This window comes from Brassica rapa, chromosome A04 (genome assembly GCF_000309985.2).
Source record: "Brassica rapa cultivar Chiifu-401-42 chromosome A04, CAAS_Brap_v3.01, whole genome shotgun sequence".
Lineage (NCBI taxonomy): Eukaryota > Viridiplantae > Streptophyta > Magnoliopsida > Brassicales > Brassicaceae > Brassica > Brassica rapa.
In genome coordinates, this window is record NC_024798.2 from 1,981,157 (window position 1) to 2,000,725 (window position 19,569).

General features: G+C 30.8%; 2 protein-coding genes across 3 annotated transcripts; one reads left to right on the plus strand and one right to left on the minus strand.

Moving 5' to 3' along the window:
- Positions 1-7,174: 7,174 nt before the first annotated feature.
- Positions 7,175-8,703, plus strand: LOC103863039 (acetylglutamate kinase, chloroplastic). The gene has a single exon (XM_009140779.3). It carries the CDS (start codon positions 7,434-7,436, stop codon positions 8,466-8,468), a length of 1,035 nt encoding a protein of 344 aa, XP_009139027.1. The 5' UTR covers positions 7,175-7,433; the 3' UTR covers positions 8,469-8,703.
- A 697-nt stretch (positions 8,704-9,400) lies between these two features.
- LOC103863040 (guanylate kinase 2) lies at positions 9,401-12,702 on the minus strand. 2 transcript variants are annotated; one of them, XM_033290582.1, is made up of 11 exons: positions 11,813-12,702; positions 11,510-11,563; positions 11,331-11,432; positions 11,174-11,250; positions 10,975-11,104; positions 10,527-10,889; positions 10,336-10,457; positions 10,117-10,252; positions 9,989-10,034; positions 9,813-9,906; positions 9,401-9,739 (listed from the first exon to the last, which is right to left on the minus strand). In XM_033290582.1, the coding sequence occupies exons 2-11, from the start codon at positions 11,510-11,512 to the stop codon at positions 9,655-9,657; spliced, it is 1,158 nt and encodes a 385-aa protein (XP_033146473.1). In that variant the 5' UTR covers positions 11,513-11,563; positions 11,813-12,702; the 3' UTR covers positions 9,401-9,654. The 2 variants fall into 2 exon arrangements, with proteins under 2 accessions (XP_033146473.1, XP_033146474.1); XM_033290583.1 differs by lacking the exon at positions 11,510-11,563 and having other exon boundaries at positions 11,814-12,674.
- Between the last annotated feature and the right edge of the window lie 6,867 nt (positions 12,703-19,569).

Here is a 19,569-nt window from a genome sequence, read left to right on the forward strand (position 1 = left end):
TTTTGCATATATTGCTTGAGATTTATTTTATAATTGAAACTCGTTTTTACACATAAGTTCAAGTTAATATTTGTATTTTATAATCATGGTGTATAGATTAGTTGTTATAAACTTTATACAAAGGATTAGAGAAAATAATATACGTAAACACTTAAACTGAACACAATCCGAAATAAGAAATAAAAAGTAAAAAAAATAAAAATTAAATACACCGATCGAATCAATGACAACATTATACATGTTCTTTTGTACTAATTTAATATTTTATTAAATAAGTCTTTAAAGTTTTATTTTGCTATGATTCTTTTAAAAAGAAAAACATTATATTTTATAAATCTCCTTTTTATTTACAATTAAAAGATAAAATAAAAATATTAAATACTCTTTTACAATTTTGATTAAGATTAAAAAAAAGTAAATTACTGTCATATAACCTATTATAATTATCTACTCTTCAGAAAACATATTGCTATCAAATAATTATTTTTAGTTATTAATGAATATTTTTAAAATTTCTATTTTTACAATTCATATCAATACTAATTTTACACTTCTTTTGTTAGTTAAATAATTTTTATCATCATGTTCATCACCAAATACTCTCTTAAAAATAATATCAAACAAAGTTTTACAATTCTCTTTTGGTTAGGACTTAAAAATATTATACAAATTTCTTTGGTTTAGGATTTTTTTTTATAAAAAGGAAAACAACTATAAAATATTATTTTGCAGTTTTGTAGGATTTTAGAAAAGGAAATTAATATTACATAATCTTGTACAATTATATTTTGTCTAGGATTTAAAAATAAATAAAATTTCTATCAAATAACTATTTCCAGTTAATATTAACTATTTTTAAAAGTTGCAAATTTTAAAATTCTTTTTTTCAATAACATTAATATCTTTACAATTTTTCTCGTTAATTGAAGTAAAAATTATTATTAAATAAAATTTTACAATTCTCTCTGGTCACGATTTAAACAAAAAGAAAATTTTTTAATTGGTAATATTAGAAAATAATTTTCTTTTAGAAATTTCTTTTATTATGCTTTTAGGAAAATAAGAAGTTATTTTCACATAATGAAAGTTTTTATTGACGTATTCACAGTCTAATTTTTTAATTGACACATATCACAATCATATCAGGTGAAATATTTAAAGTTAATTTTGGTTTATATTCATAACACAAAATTATTAAAAAAGTAAAGTTAGTTAATTATAAGAAAAATAAGATTATTTTTACGTTTTTATTTTATCTGGACTTTTAAAAAGGAAATTAATAAAAAAAAATTCTTTTAGATTTTTATACAACTATTTTATTTTTAATAGAAAAATTATGTTTAATTATTTATATGTTTTATCTTATACATACAATAACATTTTTATCATATTTACACATACTCATGTACGCCAATAACATCAAAATTAAAAGTTATGATAGCATCATAAGATGTAATAAGGATAATAAAAAGTTGAGTTGTATCAAAAAATTAAAAGAAAATACTCATGTAATACTTTTCATGTAAATACTATTGTGTTTTGTAAAATAATATGTGAAAGCTTAAACCTAAATATAGATTTGAATATTTGTAGCTATTTTGTCATAATTTTTTAACATACAATTATCAATTAAAAAGGAAATTTATTTACTTATAAGAAAATAATAAGATTACTTTTACAATTTTCTTTTAATTATGCTTTTAAAAAAGTAATATTATTTATTTTAAAATTAGTTTTTTCATGTTTTTATTAAATAATTTATTGTACTTGTAGGAATTTACAATTTGTTTTTGTTTAACATTTTTTTCTGAAAATTTAATGTTTATCTTTTATAATTCTCACTCTTTTGTATATTTTAAAAAAAACATTATAATGAAAAATAATAATAATAATAACAATTATAACTATAAGTAATAATAACAATAATAATAAGACTGTAAAAAATATTAATAGTAATTATCCTTTTAAAAACTTTTTAACCAAAAAAATTGTAAAAGAGTGTTTAATGTTAATAGTGTTTAATGTTAATTTTCTTTTAAAGGAAACATTATAATTTTTAAATGTTTGTATTTTTCCTTTTTTTTAAAAAGGAAAAATAATAAAATGATTTTTTAATATTTTTTATTTAATTTTAATTTTCTTTCATTAAAATCGGATTTTTTTAATACTGTTAAAAAAAATTGTAAAAGAGTGTTTAATGTTAATTTTCCTTTATTAAAATCTGATTTTTTTTTGAAAAAAGTTATATAATTTTCGTTTTTAGTGTATACCAAAAACGACTTGTACAAATAATTTATTATTTTAGTGTATATATTTTTATTTAATAGAATTGTTTTCTTAGTTTTAATGAAAATATAATTATAAAATATTATATTGAAATTGGTTCTTCAAAATTGATGATTAACATGATTGTTGCACATGGTCATTATTTTTCTAAAAACATTTATGTGTTAAACTATATCATAATCAAAAATACATATACTAAAATAATAAAAAAGGAATTTTCTTAAAAATAAGAAAAAAATTATATTAAATAATTTGTTTTCAAATCTATTTTTTAGGATTTTGAAAAAAGGAAATTTTCTAAAACAATTACTACTAACTATTTTTTAAATCTTTTTTACTCTTAAATAATTTTTTAAGTAGTTTTTTTCAAAAATCATTTTATTATCTTAATATATATATATTTTTAGTCATTGTATATTTAAACACATGTCACAATATTAGAAGGAAAATTATTATCAAATAATCTTTTGCAATTATCTTTTGAGTAAGATCTTAAACAAAGGAAAATTACTATTAAATAATATATATAATATGATTTTTAATAAATTCGTTTTTGTTAATATCTTAGTATATATGTTTTTAATTATGAGATAAATTAACACATGTCACAATCTTAAATATATTATTGACATGTGTCGCGATCATATTAATTAGCAAGTTTGAAGAACCAAGCTTTATATAATAAGATTGTTAATACCTTAATATATATGTTTTTAATTATGAGATAAATTAACACATGTCACAATCTTAAATATATTATTGACATGTGTCGCGATCATATTAATTAGCAAGTTTGAAGAACCAAGCTTTATATAATAAGATATGTATAGAATCTGATCCTAGTGGATAAAAAGATGAGCAATTCTATTAAATAGACAATTTTCAAGTTTTGATAACAAAAATAGATCACAAGGAGAAAAAGAACTAAAATATTTTATTTGATAGGTAAAATGACATTAATACTCTAGATATAAAAAAAATAAAAATAAAATAAATTTATAGTTTTAGATTATATGTTTTCAAATTTGAACTTTTTTATTAAAAAAAAAAATTTTTGAAATTTTTTTATATTTTTTTTTAATTTTCTTTTTGTAATTCGAAAATACTTTTTGAAACTATTTTTAAAATTTTTATTTTCAAATTTTTAATATTTATTTTTTATTTTATAAAATTTAAATCTCAATTCCAAACTCTCACACCTTTAACTCTACACCTTAAAGTTTGAATTAGTTAACCTTATGGGTATAAATGTATATTTATCTTTTTAATGAAATATTTTAGTCATTTTTCTCTTTGTGATATATTTTTGTGACCAAAATTATTTTACTGCTATCATAGGGTATTTCTCTGAAAAGATATTACGAAGGGTTATACATGCCAATAGCTTATCACAGACTTCACGTACGTTTTGAGAAGGATCTGACAATTGCTTTCGACAAAACTGATCTTGCTTCGAGCAATCCTTCTGATATGTGTTCCAGTATCACGTCTTCACTCGCCATGAGTGATGCCATCAGTTTTGCACCAGCCAGCGTCTCCTACACAAAACCATATATCACGAGCATAACGTGACTAGTTTCATGTGGAAAGACAACGACACTTCATAACATCGTTTCTGTGACTTGTGTATTCGGGTATCTTTACGGATCCTTGTTCAAGAAATCTTAAGGCAAGTTTCAGTAGATAAGATGCAAAAGGGAGAAGTGTGGACTTTAGATGGTACATGGTCGAGACCAGGACCTGTATACAATCTGCTCGAACCTCATGCGTAGATACGAGCTGCACCAGATTCAGTAAAACAAGTTACAAATAGATTTAACCGAATCCGAAATGAGTGCAAGCAGTCCAATGTACCTCGAGGGAATGAAAGGCAGAAGATCTTTTCGAGCTAAAGTCTTGTTGGCAGATTCAGGGAGCTTTTGACAAGCACTGATAAGAATGTTTGCCATGCATAGACGAAATGGAATAGGAAGGGCTTTTAACCAGTTGGTTGTCCAGAACAGTTGATTCTTGATGGATCGCTGGAAATCCGTCAAACTATTTTTGACAGATTCCGTGTTGGAATTATTAAATTTTGTGTCCAACTCTCTATTATTCGATTAGTACGATATTGTCTATTTTGGGTTTAGGAGACTGGTCCGCATGGATTTACTTTGGGTTTCCATCCCAAAAGACCCCGTACTAATTAGAGTTGAACATCTTTTTATATATTAGACACTCTTTATCTAATTTTCCAATGTGAGACTTAGTTTGTTATCTCACATTCTCTCCCTCAAACTAATGATCACATTTATCTCGTGTCCCACAACTGACTTCCAAGATCTTTTGACTTGATCTCTACCACACACCTCCCAATCCTAACTCGATGGGTCCCGTTCCTACTCGAAGGGTATTTTGGTCTTCTTGCAGATTTCTCGTCAATCGCTCTGATACCAATTATTGGAATTGTGAAATCTCATGTTCAACTCTATATTATCCCGATTAGTACAATATTGTCCACTTTGGGCCTAATTGGCAAGCCCGTATAGATTTACTTTTGGACTTTCTCCAAAAGGCCTCGTACTAATTAGAGTTGGACATCTCTTTATATATTAGACACTCCTTGTCTAATTCTCCAATGTCAGAAATCATCGGATTTTTTATTGATTCCTAACAATATATTTCAAAGAATTTTTGATGATATGGATCGCTAGAGTTACCCGTCCAGAATTCGTCAGAAAATTTTCAATAATACTTAGAGATAGAGATTACATGGAATTCGAAGCGGGTACGTAGAAGCAGAAGCGTTAGGAAGCGCAAAAGTGAGTTTTTTAAATATTTAAGAAACAGATACGTGTTGGAAGCATATATAATATATATATATATATATATATATATATATATATAAACATCATAATAAAATTATGTTAAATATAAATACTTTTCATAGTGAAAATTTAGTTACAGTTCATGCATATATGATAACTCGAAAATAAAAATAAGTATGTATAATTACAAAGAAACATATAACAATATGTCAATATCTATCAAATTTATATGACATATATATGGTTTTTAGACTGAAAAAGAAAACAGAGCACATCAATTAATCAATTGACCCACAGCAATTAAATAGTTGAATAATACAAACAAAACAAACAAGTGAACAAAAAGAAAATTATAGTTACTAGTTAGATTACTATAAAGAAAACAGAGCTATATGAAGTTACATTTTCTTAGAAGTTATGTAACGAGACTTTTTAGTTCGCAGCAATTACATTTCTTTGATTTAAAAAATTGAATTTGGGTTTTATATTTATAGAATGGACTAAGTTGGCAACACAACAAATTTAAACTTTGTAAGCTGTGTTTATGAGATGAACAGAGTAAGCAACTGATGTTTACAATAACACCATCTTCTCTAACGCTTCCGATTTACACTTCCGATGCTCCCACTTTAGAATTATATGCTTCAATCACGCTTCCAAACTCTTTAATTTTGGAATCGTGAATCCGTGCGATTCTGAGCGCTTCCGCTCCGCTCCCGATTCCGTTTTCACAGCGAGAAACGCACAACCACGTACGTTTCCATGCAACACAACTTTTATGTAAATATTAATTATACATAGTTTTGCAATAGCCAAATATCCTAACAATACTATTTATAAATTGAATTATCCCAAAACTGAATTATGAAAATATTTTATGTAAAATATTTCAAATTCTAAATTATCCGATATTTTATCTAGAAGATGAGTTACCCGATATTTTACTAGAAGCTGAACTATCCGATATTTTTATTTGCAAAATCTGAATTATGCATAAAATTGATCTAAATTTACGAAACTACCTGAAACAATAGCTGAATACCTCAAAATTATTCGGATATTAGCCAATTTTCAAATTTGTTATCAGATACTTCATAAATAACCAAACGAAACTTATTATCTTTAAAACCAAAAAATTGAAAATAAATTAACCAAACCAAAAAATTGAAATGCATGTGGCTACTTTGGATTCATATACTTTTATATGAGATCGTAATAAATATGAAATTATATGTTAGAGGTATTTATTTAAATTTTGAATACTTTTAGATATTAATTCAGATATTCAGATCAAACTATTTCAAATTTTAAGTTTTTTTTTTAAATAAGTTCTTTGGATGTGGAAGTCTCCTTAGTTCATTGGTTTGAGTAAGTGTTCATTAATGTTTCTACACCAGGATGCATGAATTTCGAATCCTAGTAAAGATGAATTATTCAGATTTATGGACAAAAGCATACAAGAGATCTTCGTCATGGTGCAAGGAGTACCGTCAAGCATGAATCTCATAAGACGGTTCAGGATGATGCAGTCAGACGTGAATCTTTATAAGACGGATAGAATTGTCGGCTGTATAATCATTTTGTAATATTTCTCATAGTTTGTAATAGTATAACTAGGTTAAGATCCACGCCTTGCGCGAAATGAATATTTTATATAAATTATTTTTAAGTATTATATATTGTTTACATATTATGAAATAATAAATATATATTAAATAATTAAAAATTTAGTAACTATTACGTATATAATTAAATTGGTACTAATACTTAATAAATTTTATTTATCTAGACAAACACTTTTTCTATTATATATGTTATAAAATTAAGTTTAAATGATATTAACATATATATAGTACATTTTTAATTTTGACATCTGTTAAAAGTATTTTATACTCATATTATTTTTGATCGTTTGTATTTCTTTATAACAAAAATTTTAAATCAATGATAATAATAAAAAAATTATGAGATGTTTAATAGTTTTAGTAATTTATAATTTTAAATACATTCAATGCAAAGTTTAAAATCTAAATACTAAGTTGTCAATAATTGTTCAAAATGTTTATAAAAAAATTTCAAATAAATTCGAAATTAAAATACTTATGTATTTTATATGGTATATAATTTATTTAAAAATAATATTAATATGCATATATATAATATTTATTAAATGAGACAGAGCTCGAGTCTAAATTCCACGTGGCGAGTAACTATTGGTTCATTACTGTTTGCCTGCGACAAACATACATTGAAGATTTTAACTAATTTGTAACTAAACCTGAGAGACTCTCTCGCTTCAGTATTATCTCCGCCGCCTCCTCCGATAAGATTCACTCAGATATGGCCACCGTCACATCCAACACGCCGCCTAAATCCTTCTCCTCCTCCTCCTCCTCCATTTCCAATCCTCTCAAACCCCTAAACCCCAAATCTCCATCCCTCCGCTTCCCACCTCGCAACAATCATCACCACCACCGTTTATCCATAAACGCCGCCGTTTCACCACCGTCTTCAGACACACCTTCGCCGGACTACAGATTCGAGATCCTCTCCGAATCCCTACCGTTCATCCAAAAATTCCGAGGCAAAACCATCGTCGTCAAATACGGCGGCGCGGCCATGACTTCGCCGGAGCTCAAAGCCTCCGTCGTGAGCGACCTCGTCCTCCTCGCGTGCGTCGGTCTCCGCCCCATCCTCGTCCACGGCGGAGGCCCCGACATCAACCGTTACCTCAAACAGCTCAACATCCCGGCCGAGTTCCGCGACGGACTCCGAGTCACCGACGCCACCACGATGGAGATCGTCTCCATGGTCCTCGTCGGAAAAGTGAACAAGAATCTCGTTTCTTTGATCAACGCCGCCGGAGCCACCGCCGTGGGGCTGTCGGGACACGACGGTCGTCTTCTTACCGCCCGACCGGTTCCTAACTCGGACCAGTTAGGTTTTGTAGGAGAAGTCGCGAGGGTTGATCCGAGCGTGCTGCGTCCCTTAGTAGATTCCGGTTACATTCCGGTGATTGCCTCTGTGGCTGCTGATGAAGCTGGTCAGGCTTATAACATCAATGCGGATACGGTGGCGGGGGAGCTGGCGGCGGCGCTTGGAGCTGAGAAGCTGATTCTGTTGACTGACGTGGCGGGGATCTTGGAGGATAAGGAGGATGTGGGGAGCTTGGTGAAGGAGATTGATATAAAGGGAGTGAAGAGGATGATTGAAGATGGGAAGGTTGGTGGTGGGATGATTCCGAAGGTGAAGTGTTGTATAAGGTCACTTGCTCAGGGAGTGAAGACGGCGAGTATTATTGATGGGAGGAGGCAGCATTCTCTGCTTCATGAGATCATGTCTGATGAAGGAGCTGGAACTATGATTACAGGATGAAATGTGATGTTATAAACTATGAGAATGCCAATGCTTTTGTGGTCAAGATGACAATCATGATTGTTGTTTTTGAGTCTTAGAAAGACAATTTTTTTGGCAGCTCTTGTGGTTTGTTATCATTGGTCTTGAAAAGTTTATATTTTTGGAGACAATTAGCTGTTCTAAGGATAGGTGTTAGAGTATCTGTTGCTTAGCTCTGTTTCTGTTTATATATATGCCAACCTATAGTCCTATCTCTTGCTCAGAAGAATGCATCCAAGAACATTTTTTAAGTAGATCTTTCATGCTTTGGTTAGTTCCTGGTTTTAAGTAGCTCTCATGTGGAGGGAGATAGATAAGGAGAAGAGAGAAAAAAAAACTGAGAGGACTAAAGTGGTTCCAACATCTTGAAGGCTTGGGCCTCCCAAAATTAACCTTCTCAGTACAGTAGTACTAAACTATATCTCTGGTTCAAACTAACCAAGATGAAATGTTGTTGGGTTAGCCCAAGAAAGATATTTTTAACTAGGTGTGAGAGCCGAGCCACATGGGTATCACTTGACAAGTGTGTGGTGGAGCAGGAATGGATCATGGGTGTTGTCTTCTTCAAGTAAAGTAACGAACCTTCCTTCATTCACACTGTCACCGACTTTTTGACCAACGAATCTATCCAAGTTGCGATCTTTCGAGGACCCATTTTAATTCCAAAGTCCCACATGTTGCTATCTTCTCTTTAATAGCTTTGTCTTTCTTCTTCTCTTATTGAGATGCTTTTCAGCTACTTGATTGGCTGATTTTCAAATGTAAACTGCCACTAACTGTCTGTGAGTCTATGTACAAATGTACTAAACACTAATGATGAGGAATCTCAATTAAAAAAAAAAAAACCTTTGCAGCGCTTCAACCTTCTGATTATTTATCTAGTTTATGTCCTAATAATACCAAAAAGAAGATTTTTTAGAGTTAACAAAAACTTTATATCAGTAAAAAGAACAAAAAAAATATCACTCCATCATCTCTCAAAAGAGTTCATGTCTTTCTTTCGAATCATCATCATCATCATAATAATCATCATCATCAATGCCTATCTACTAAACCTTTCAACCGCAAAAAAGCCTTGAAATCTTTTCAGTAAACCAAAGAATAAAAACAACAAGCAATGTTTCCCTATTTAGCTTTCAGCGGAGAAAGAACAAAAGACTTTTTGTTAGCTGGAGTTCACCGTGTCCAGACCTATCCCTCTTGTTCTTCCCGGTGCTCCTCCGTTAATTGAAGATAAATCCAACACGATCCTGCTTCACCAAAAGACCTTTCATTAACAACAACAAAAAAAACTCTAATAGAGAGAACAAATCAGGAGCTAACATGTTGTTCTTGGTTGCTTCTCCTGTTTCTTGAATCAGAATCTTATCTTCCATCTTTGTTGCTGTATGCTCCTTTGGAAGATTGATCCCTTCTACTGCTTTTCATCAAATAATCACAAAGAAAATCCATTAAGCTAACTTTCCAACCTCATTAGTGTTCAGTTTTGGTTTTATTACCTTCTAAGCCATTCACCGGAGCGTCATCATTTATCCCCAAGAGATCCTGAAACAGAGAAAGCCATTGTTATTCATCACCAAACTGCTTTAAGAAGATTCTTTTCAAAACAATAGTCAGGCTAAGTCACCTTAAGGCTCTTGTAACATTCCTCAAGGTTGTCATTATACAATATATGACCAAAAATGCCTGAAGACTTCCCTGCTCTGATCTCCGCTTCAGCGTTTCTAAGCCGCTTCTGGATCTGCTCCTCTGTTTCAGTTCCTCTGGTTTTTCACAGCATTTGAAACTTGAGAATACAATCTCTTTCAACTACAACAACTTATATGGTATAAGTATGAGTTTTTACCGAGCACGAAGCCTATCTTCAAGCTCCTTCATTGAAGGAGGGCATACAAATATAAACATGGCATCAAGAGAACTCGCCTTCACAGACCTCGCTCCTTGAACATCAATGTCAAGTATGCATCTCTACAATGATCAATTTAAAAATCAGCAGCATGAAGGAGAACACACAAGAGATGATGCTCTTTGTATTACCTTTCCTGAATCTGTTACAACCTCAACAGATTCAATACTGGTTCCGTATAGATTACCATGAACAGAAGCAAACTCAAGAAACTTCCCGTCATTAATCTCTTTCTCCATCACATTTTTCTCAGTGAAATGGTAGTGAACACCGTTCTTCTCCATACACCTCGGAGAACGAGTCGTGTGGCTCACAGAGAATCCAAACATTGAAGGAAACTCTTTCATGAGCATTGTTATAAGCGTCCCTTTGCCAACTCCTGAAGGACCGCTTATGACAATAGGTTTCTCTGCGTTTCCTCTCACTCCTTTGCTCCAAGCAACAACCTCAGTGCCTAAGAGTTTCCTTTGTTCCCGGACAAAAGGACTGTCCACCTACATATCAATGCTCAGACATGATGAGAATAAGACTCTCTAAAGTTCTAATGGTAGCAACATTGAGGTGTGACTAAGGACTAACCTCAAGGAACCATATAGAGTCATCAGAAGCTGAATCTTTTTTGATAACTAGAATCCGTCCTTGTTTAAGAACAATGGCAGAGTAAGCCTTGCAGGGCATAGGGCCTGTTCCAAGAACAGTAGGACTAGACCTGAAACACACACCCTCAAATCCTTTAAGAATCCACATTAATGGAAGAAGAAACCAATAGAACACATACCACTTGTTAGTGATTTTGTCATGAATCTGAACTCCAAGGAACAATGGGTTCTCTTCATGACTTCCACCAATCACAAACTGAAAAAAAGAGATCAAACCAAAGGCTGATAATGTTGAATCAATTTCACATTCCAAAAACATGAAACTGAGAGGCTTACGGATCTATCTCCAATTTGAACTGATGTATCTTGGGATTTTAGAAGACAGCCATTGGTGTGTCCATTCTCCAGATGATCCACAAATAAAGCTGGTGGTCCTCCCTATTAACAAGAAACCAAAATCATCCCAAGCAAAACAATGAATAGCAACGAAGTGAATCGCGCCAAAAGAGGCTCACCATAGAGGCTTTTTCTATGCTTTCCAAGAAGAGGCTGAGCTATGGCACAATCACAACATTAAGAGATCAAAAACAAACTAAAGACAGAACAAAACAAGAGGCTGCAGACCAAAAAAAAAGACAGAGCAAAACAACTTTTGTCTAAATCAAAAAGATTAGACCTTTTCGTGTTTTCTTCAAAAACATTCAAAACCCAAAATGCAGAATCATAAAAGTAAAAAAGACAAAACTTTAAAAACTACATGAACAAAACGATCTATGAAACGAAAGAGACCAAACCCAGAAGGAACAAAAAAAATCCTACCTCGGATATGAACAAGCTGAGGAAAGACGAAGGCTTTTTGGATCGAATTGAGAAAAAAGATTTCAGTTTTTTCTTCTTTTTTTTTTTGGCAATCGAATATGGCTCTGGAAAATTCTCAATCAGCTATGGGGAAGAATATATATATGTGCATAAGTCCCAAGACAACTTGGAGACAGGATGGAGGGTGTGAGGAAAGCTATACACGATCCTTCTTTTTTTTTTAAAGAAATTAGGTAATTATTATTATTATTATTCAATTAATGTTTACATTTTTATTAGCTTGTGATAACTTTGAATATAATTATACTTTCTCCTTATTAAAAAAAGATTTTATTAAGACTTTTTTTTTTTTTTGAAAGATTGATGTTTAGACTCTGAGTAATACATTTTGTCTTAAATAAACAAATAAACTAAATTTAGTTCAATTTACGAGGACACAAAATTATCTAGAGCTAGAGTTTGCTTTTGTATTCAGAAGTGGAAGCAATACGATGGGCGATCGAGAATATGCTCTAGCATTTGACATGTCAGAGCTTTGGAACGGATTTCAAAAATTTGATCGCTATAATTAAGGACTCTCATGTTTGGTCAAGCTTCACAACAGAATTACAAAGGATAAAGACTCTACAAATATGATTTCCAGATAACTTATATTCTATGAACGCAAAATCAAATTTCAGATTCATTAACTAGCTCTATGAAATCTTTCCATATAAAACTTTATTTTATTTTAATAGGAAACTTTAGCTAGGTCTACGGCTTTATAGTGTTTTAATTGAAAGACTAAGGTCTTTAATGTGGTTTTATTTGAAAATAGCAACCGTTAATGTGGAGAAAACATTGTTTTAAGAACAGCTTGACCCGCGTGGTTGATTTTTACGTTTTTATACATTAATATTTACTTTTCATGATTAGTGATATATATTAGATGTGTTGCCGTATAAATAATTGTATTCAAAAGATCCGGACTGAATCGGGTAATAAGATTATTTTTGGTACAAATATCGGAACTAATTTCAGATACATTGATTATTTAGATATTTTTATGTTCTTATACATGAGAATCAAAATCATTCAGATCTAGGAGAACCCAACTTGAATCCTACACATAAATTTAAGTGAGGCCTAATTTCAAATCCCAAGAAATTGATCCCAAAAGAAATAACTTATACTTGAATGAGTACCCGAATGTCAATACCTCATTGATTCTGTAAATAAATTAAAAAAAAATTATATGTTTGGCTAAGAAAAGTACAAAGAATTTTTTATTTAGTAAAATAGTTATATGGAGCGAAACATTAAGTGACAATAAATATAATATTTTTTAATTATTTTGATTTACGTTATTATTTTGTTCACATAAAATATGCTTTTGAATTATGTGTTTGGCTACGTAACTTTTCACTGATTGGAACTAAGATAAAAAAAAGTTTTTAGTAAAACAGATTAAACCGAACAATTAACCATATGCAAAACCCGGTTATTTTACATTTTTGATTTTTATAATTTTCACAAAAATGTTGATTAACTAATAAATAAAAATCTTCACTATTTTTTTATGATAGTATAATTATTTGATGTATTGTTAAGGTAAATATAGTTAATGATGTGATGTATTGCGAAGCTAATATAATTAATGAATTTACTAAAAATACTCAATATTAATTTTTATACTACTATTCATGTTTCCAAACAATTCTTATTTATAATGGTATCCATGTTTCTAAACATTACCAAAATGTACTTTAGTTTTAATAATATAAATAAATTCAGGTAGATGGTTTTTTTCTTACAGAGAAATATGACTACAAATCACTCCACCAATTATTCCATTTTTCTTCAATATAGCTGGTATTTTAGTTTAAAAACATTTTTTGAGTAAAAGTTAAAAACAAAATTTGATGCATGAATCTTGCAGTTTTAAGAGTTTGGCTTTAAGTAACCTTAAAGTTTTTAAAACCTTCTTCCGGAGACAAGCCAAAAGCAGTAGACTTAGGAAGAATTTTCAAGCGACTAACAAAAAGTACTACAATGAGTTAACGTAGAGAAGATGGTAACATTTAATCTAATGACGTGAAATGTGAAACTGGACCAATAATGTTAGACTAGGACCACAAGGCCATATGGGATTGGTTAGAAACATGAGATTTTGTCACCCAAAATTCAAATTTCCATTCAAACATGACATGATGATGATGGAGAGAGAAACTTTTTCTCTCTTTAGTCTCTCCCATCCGTAGCCAAACCCTAAAAACTTCCGCCGTTAGCCATCGTTTCAAGGGGACTGACGGTGCCTTTTGCCGTTCGTCCCCCCCCTGTCGGTTTGTTTTCGTCTCAACCACTTCCACTGACTCTATCAACCGTCGTCATCTCCTCCTTGTCGCGTCGTCTCTGGATTTCTGCTCTTTGGCAGATCTAATCGGAAGTGGTGGTGCGTATCGCCCTTCTCTGGAGCACGGACGAGGCGGTGACAGATTGAGAACCTCAGTGACCTTGTTTTTTCTCCCCTTACAGGCTGTCAGCGTCAGATTTGTGTAGATCTGAACTCCAAGACGGTGACTTTCGAAGCGTCGCTGCCTTCCTGTCACCTTCGTTCTTGCCTCCTGACGTCTCAAGAAGGTGATGATTCAAGGCTTGTAGAGCCTCTCCTCAGGGACTCTGTTTCCTTCGAGAAAGGCGGAGCAGTGGTTCTCCGCCGAGAGCCTCTTACCTTTACTTCGAGCATCTGCAACCATGGTAATCTTCTAGAATGGCTTTCGTCTCTGTGTTTATGCTTCTAGTGGTTGGATTCTAGTGTTCTTTGAGGACTGAACCAGGGTGCTCCCTTGAGGTCGTGATGTTAGAGATGAAGCCGTCTCCTAGATACGCCTGCTTGTGAGGAGTCCTTGGGCTCCTCCCGTTCGTCAACCCCCTCTTCATGCTCCGGATTGTGTTTCTTTTAGGCAGTTTAGATGTTGTTGCTATCTTGTGTCGCGTGGTCGGTTTTGGGGAGATAATCTACCGCCTGCGCTTGTAAGGAATCATGTTTCATTGTCAGCAATGACATCTTGGCTTGCTTAGGAGGGTTTTACCCGTGTGGCTGTTGGTCTGATTTCAACGAAGCCCACCTCAGCTAGCACCAGAGTGGTAGGCCAGGCCCTCCGTGTCGCAGCTCGAGAGAACCTCTTGGTTTGGCATCGGCAAATTCGGATCTGTTCAGCCTTCTCCTCCATCCATCGGTTGCTCCAAGGATTAGGAAGGCATGTATGGGAACATATACAGCTGCAAGAGGTCAAAATGTAGTTCTAAGGCCTGTTAGTTTACAGATGAAACTTAGTAGCTTTGTGATTCAATGAGTTTTTTTATCTTTTTTGCGACTCCTTGAATCGGAAATGCTTTCGAGCAGATCAGATTACAAGATCCTTGTAATCAAACTTTCATTATGTTTTTAATGATATTTACATCTTTAGCAAAAAAAAAAAAAAAAAACATGACATGATTTTGACCAAACCATTAACTCTCCAATGTTGAATATTGAAAAGTGGATAAGGACATCAAAACATGATTCTCATTAATACTTCAATACCTCAATACTTTGTACAAAGACGAGTCCACTATGACTATTTGCGTAAAGAATATTATCCATGATCGACATTAAACACCTTTAGAATCTATATATTTGTCAAGACGTGTGCAACCCATCGGCTATATGGCGTGTCAATCGAGTTTGGTCAGACTTAAGTTCGAACTGCTGCTCTTTTTGGCTAAAGTATTCTAATGATATAAAAGTAGAACCAATAATATTAGTGTACTTTAATAATCCAAATAACTGAAAGTATATATAAGCTGGGTTATATTTTATCGACATAAATAAGTACACCTAATAATATGCAGCAGCCAGCAGCCATAATTTAGCAAAAAAAAAAAAGAATTATAAATTACGATTCAATTATGCATACGCAAAGGTATAAAGAGGATGTGGTTGGTGAAGTATTGGAAGCCGAAAGCAGTATATATACTTACTACTTACACTTAAAAGATTAGGTTTCGCTAAAATTTTGTTATGTATATGCTTTTGAATATGGTAGCTGATGATGTTGACGCCAGATTCGGTCCAGCTATAAATTCAGGTTTGAGTACTACGAATGAAACTCTAGGACATGGAACTTGGAAGAAGACAACAATATTACCTTAGAGAAAATTAAACTAAACTTGTTACATAGTGGTCCAGAAAAGAATCCATTTCTGTTTGGTTGATTGCTTTTCTTTTGTTTGTAAACCAAAATATGATGTGTGACACAAGATGAATGCAGGTGTGGTCTTGAAAATTTTTGGACCGGAAACCCAAAACATTATAAAGATAATAAAAACTGATGTAAATGATTTAGCGCTCTGAACCCTTAACTCTCTAAATATTTTGTTAGTCATTAACCACCTAAGCTGCAAGAGAATTTTGTAAAATTAGTGACCAAAATTTTAGTTATTGTAAAAAAGGCAGGAAACACATGCTTTCATAGCTTTTCCCTTCAAGGCCGCTCAGACCCGGGCTTGAGCAGATACCTAAGAAACATTTGCATGGGGTCTACAAATTGTATAGGTTTTTTGGGTTTGCATTTTCTGTTTTTATTATTTGCATATGAAAGGAAAAATCAGTTCTAGGACGTGTTTTGAACATATAACATGATAAATGTTTTTTTTTTTCATTCTCTTATATAAAATGAAATTGAAAGATAATTTTCAGAATTGATACTTTTATAAATTTTAAGGATATTGTAATTCTTAAATGTAAATTAGAATTTTAATAATTTAAAATTTTAATTTATTAGATAGGGCCTATTTTTTGGTTTCGTATTGGACCCGAAATATCTCAGGACCGGCACTGAGGCCGCTACTGCATGAATGTGTATGAGACAACGTCGTGGACTAGGACTTGGTCTCCTTGTGGATGCGAAGTTGCCAAGCATTTGATTTTTGTTACGTTGACAAGTTCCCAACAATCATAATTCTTATTGGTATCCGTCAATTTCGTTGTATGACATGACAACCAAAAAAAAATCTACATATGACCATGCAGTAATCACTAAATTTTACCAATCATGTTGTATCTTTACTTTTAAAAATTAAAGTCTACATCAAATTTTTATTTAGTATTACCAATCATGCTTTAGCTTTATTTTTAAAGCTACAACAAAAATATAAAGCCAAACGTTTTTTTATGTATTTTAGGCAAAAATGCTACAACATCTTTTTATAGGCTGTAAAATCTGTAAAATAAAAAAAATATCTATAATATCAAATAAATTATATAATCATAATAAAAACTTTTATAAATATTTCAATTTTAAATTGAGTGTTTTTTAATTATTAAGATATTTAAATAATATAAATATTATTTACATATCACATTTTAAATTACAATAAATTTTGATAATTTATAAAAAAAAAACATTAATATAAATTATTTTAATTCATATAAAATAATAATTTTATATATACAACACATATTTCATATATTTTATTTTTAAATATCTACAGCCTATAACTTACAGCTACAACAAATTTAACTACAATAAAATCTGTAGAAAAAATCTACAATAACAACTTTACATCTACAACCAATTTATCTATAGAATTTTTAAAACCACAGTCGAACCAATCATCACCATGGAATATGGGCTAGTTAATTGAACTCTGCTGAAAATGTGATCATTATTATCCCCTTAAATGTATTAATTTTAGTTATTGTAAAATTAATACACGTATGATCGCATTTTCTAGCCCATGCTCTCTTTTTTTTGTCATCTGTTGGATTAATATTAAAACGGATGAAATGCAGTCGAATACACATAAGCTGGCAAGGAATTCTTTCCTTCCATACTCCATACTCAACTAGCCCATACTCCATATCATAGATTACGGCATGGTCATTTGATTTTTTTTTTACTCTGCTGAAATTACATATATTTGTATTAATTTTGTTTACAAAAAACATATGTATGTACATTAAGCATTTATCGTTGTATTAAATTTCTATTAATGAAATTGGTAATCTGATCACAAAAGTGATGATTTTATACGTATAAAACGTGATTATTTTATTGTTTCTTGGTGTCTCATACATTGTAGTATAATTAAATGATCCGGTTCTCAATTTATATATCTAAGTCTTATGGTTGAAATTGTAGAAGATGCTATAGATCATATTCACAAACATGGGAGGTAAAATTATTGATGAATTCAAGTTACATCAAGACGTCTTCACAGGACATGCCGACCTCTCTGTACTCTCTGTATATTTTTACATGTGCTGGAAAACAAGTGTCGTTACTTACTTTGTCTTGTCTTGTCTTGTGAAAGCAGTGCACAATATTACCCAGCTTATATATGTTCTCAAAATATAACATATGATATCCTCTAAACATTATTTATGGAAAATGATTTTCTAAAAAATAAAAATGAGATAGACTTATAAAAATATGACATGACATAAAGTTAATTGTGATATAAACAGTTGCATTTATATAATTTATATATTTGATAAATTTTCTAAAAATATGATAATAACTCATATATCATCATAATATTACTAAAAGTAAATCAATAAATATTTACAAATATATCAATATTTCCATGATAGAGAATATATAATTTATAGAAATATGTTTTGTCAAAATTAATTGAGAGTGTGTTAACAAATACAAAATTAAGACATTATTAAATGTTTGACCTTTTTAACAAAAACTCGTAAACAGTATAAAGAAAATAAAATTTTTTAAATTTTAAATTACCAATTTATTTAAAATATCTAAGTTGAACAACAAACGGTTAATTTATTACATTAATTAACAAACTGGTTTTTCAGTTGAATGTATCTTATATTAAAAAAACTATATTTACTAGAATTTGTTTACTTAGATATTAAAATAAATGTAGTCATTAGATGTAATAGTAATTTAAAAATATTAAAAATAACATTTTTATTGAAATTAAATTATTCATTTTTAAAGTTAAAAATAGTTAAACCAAATTACAAATAATTTGTTTACTTGTAAACAAATTATAACAAAAATTTAAAATTTAATAATATTTAATATCAGTTAAAAATAAACATGCATTATCTAATCTATTATCTAACTGCATAATTATGATGGGAGCTATAAATCCCATTTCCTATTAAACGAAATATGTACTTATAGAGAACACAACAAATTAAATTGTTTTTCCAAGTCAAAACACTTGCCTACTTTATTCACCTTAAATCCTTAATATAATAAAAAGTTTGCAGAAGGAATTCATTGTTAATGGAATCATCCTTCTTCTCATCTTGTAAAACAATAATATTGCAGGAAAAGAGAACTATGACAGTGAAAAGGCAGAGGGGTTTGAAGATTACTTTTGATGATGAAGAGTCGTTTTTGATCTCTGCACCAGATATTTTTGGAGTGCTGATAATAATCTCTCTACTTCATGGTTGTGCCTAAGGGCAAATGTTTTTAGTGTTTACAATTAGTTCAAACTCCAATTGTAGTTTTCTCATGATTTAATGCATACAAAAGCCATGTTGTTTCTCTACATTTGCTTTCTTTTCAATGCAATTTTATATGTTTGAAATCCCTGTTTCAGATTGTGTTAGGATTGTATATAGCATCAATTAATTTCCCTTATTCATCGAAGGAGTAAAAGCAGTTTAAAATCCATCAAATGAAACTTTCATACTAATATTTGGCCTTCAATTGGGAGGATAATAAGAGCAAAGAGAGATATAATGAAAATATCA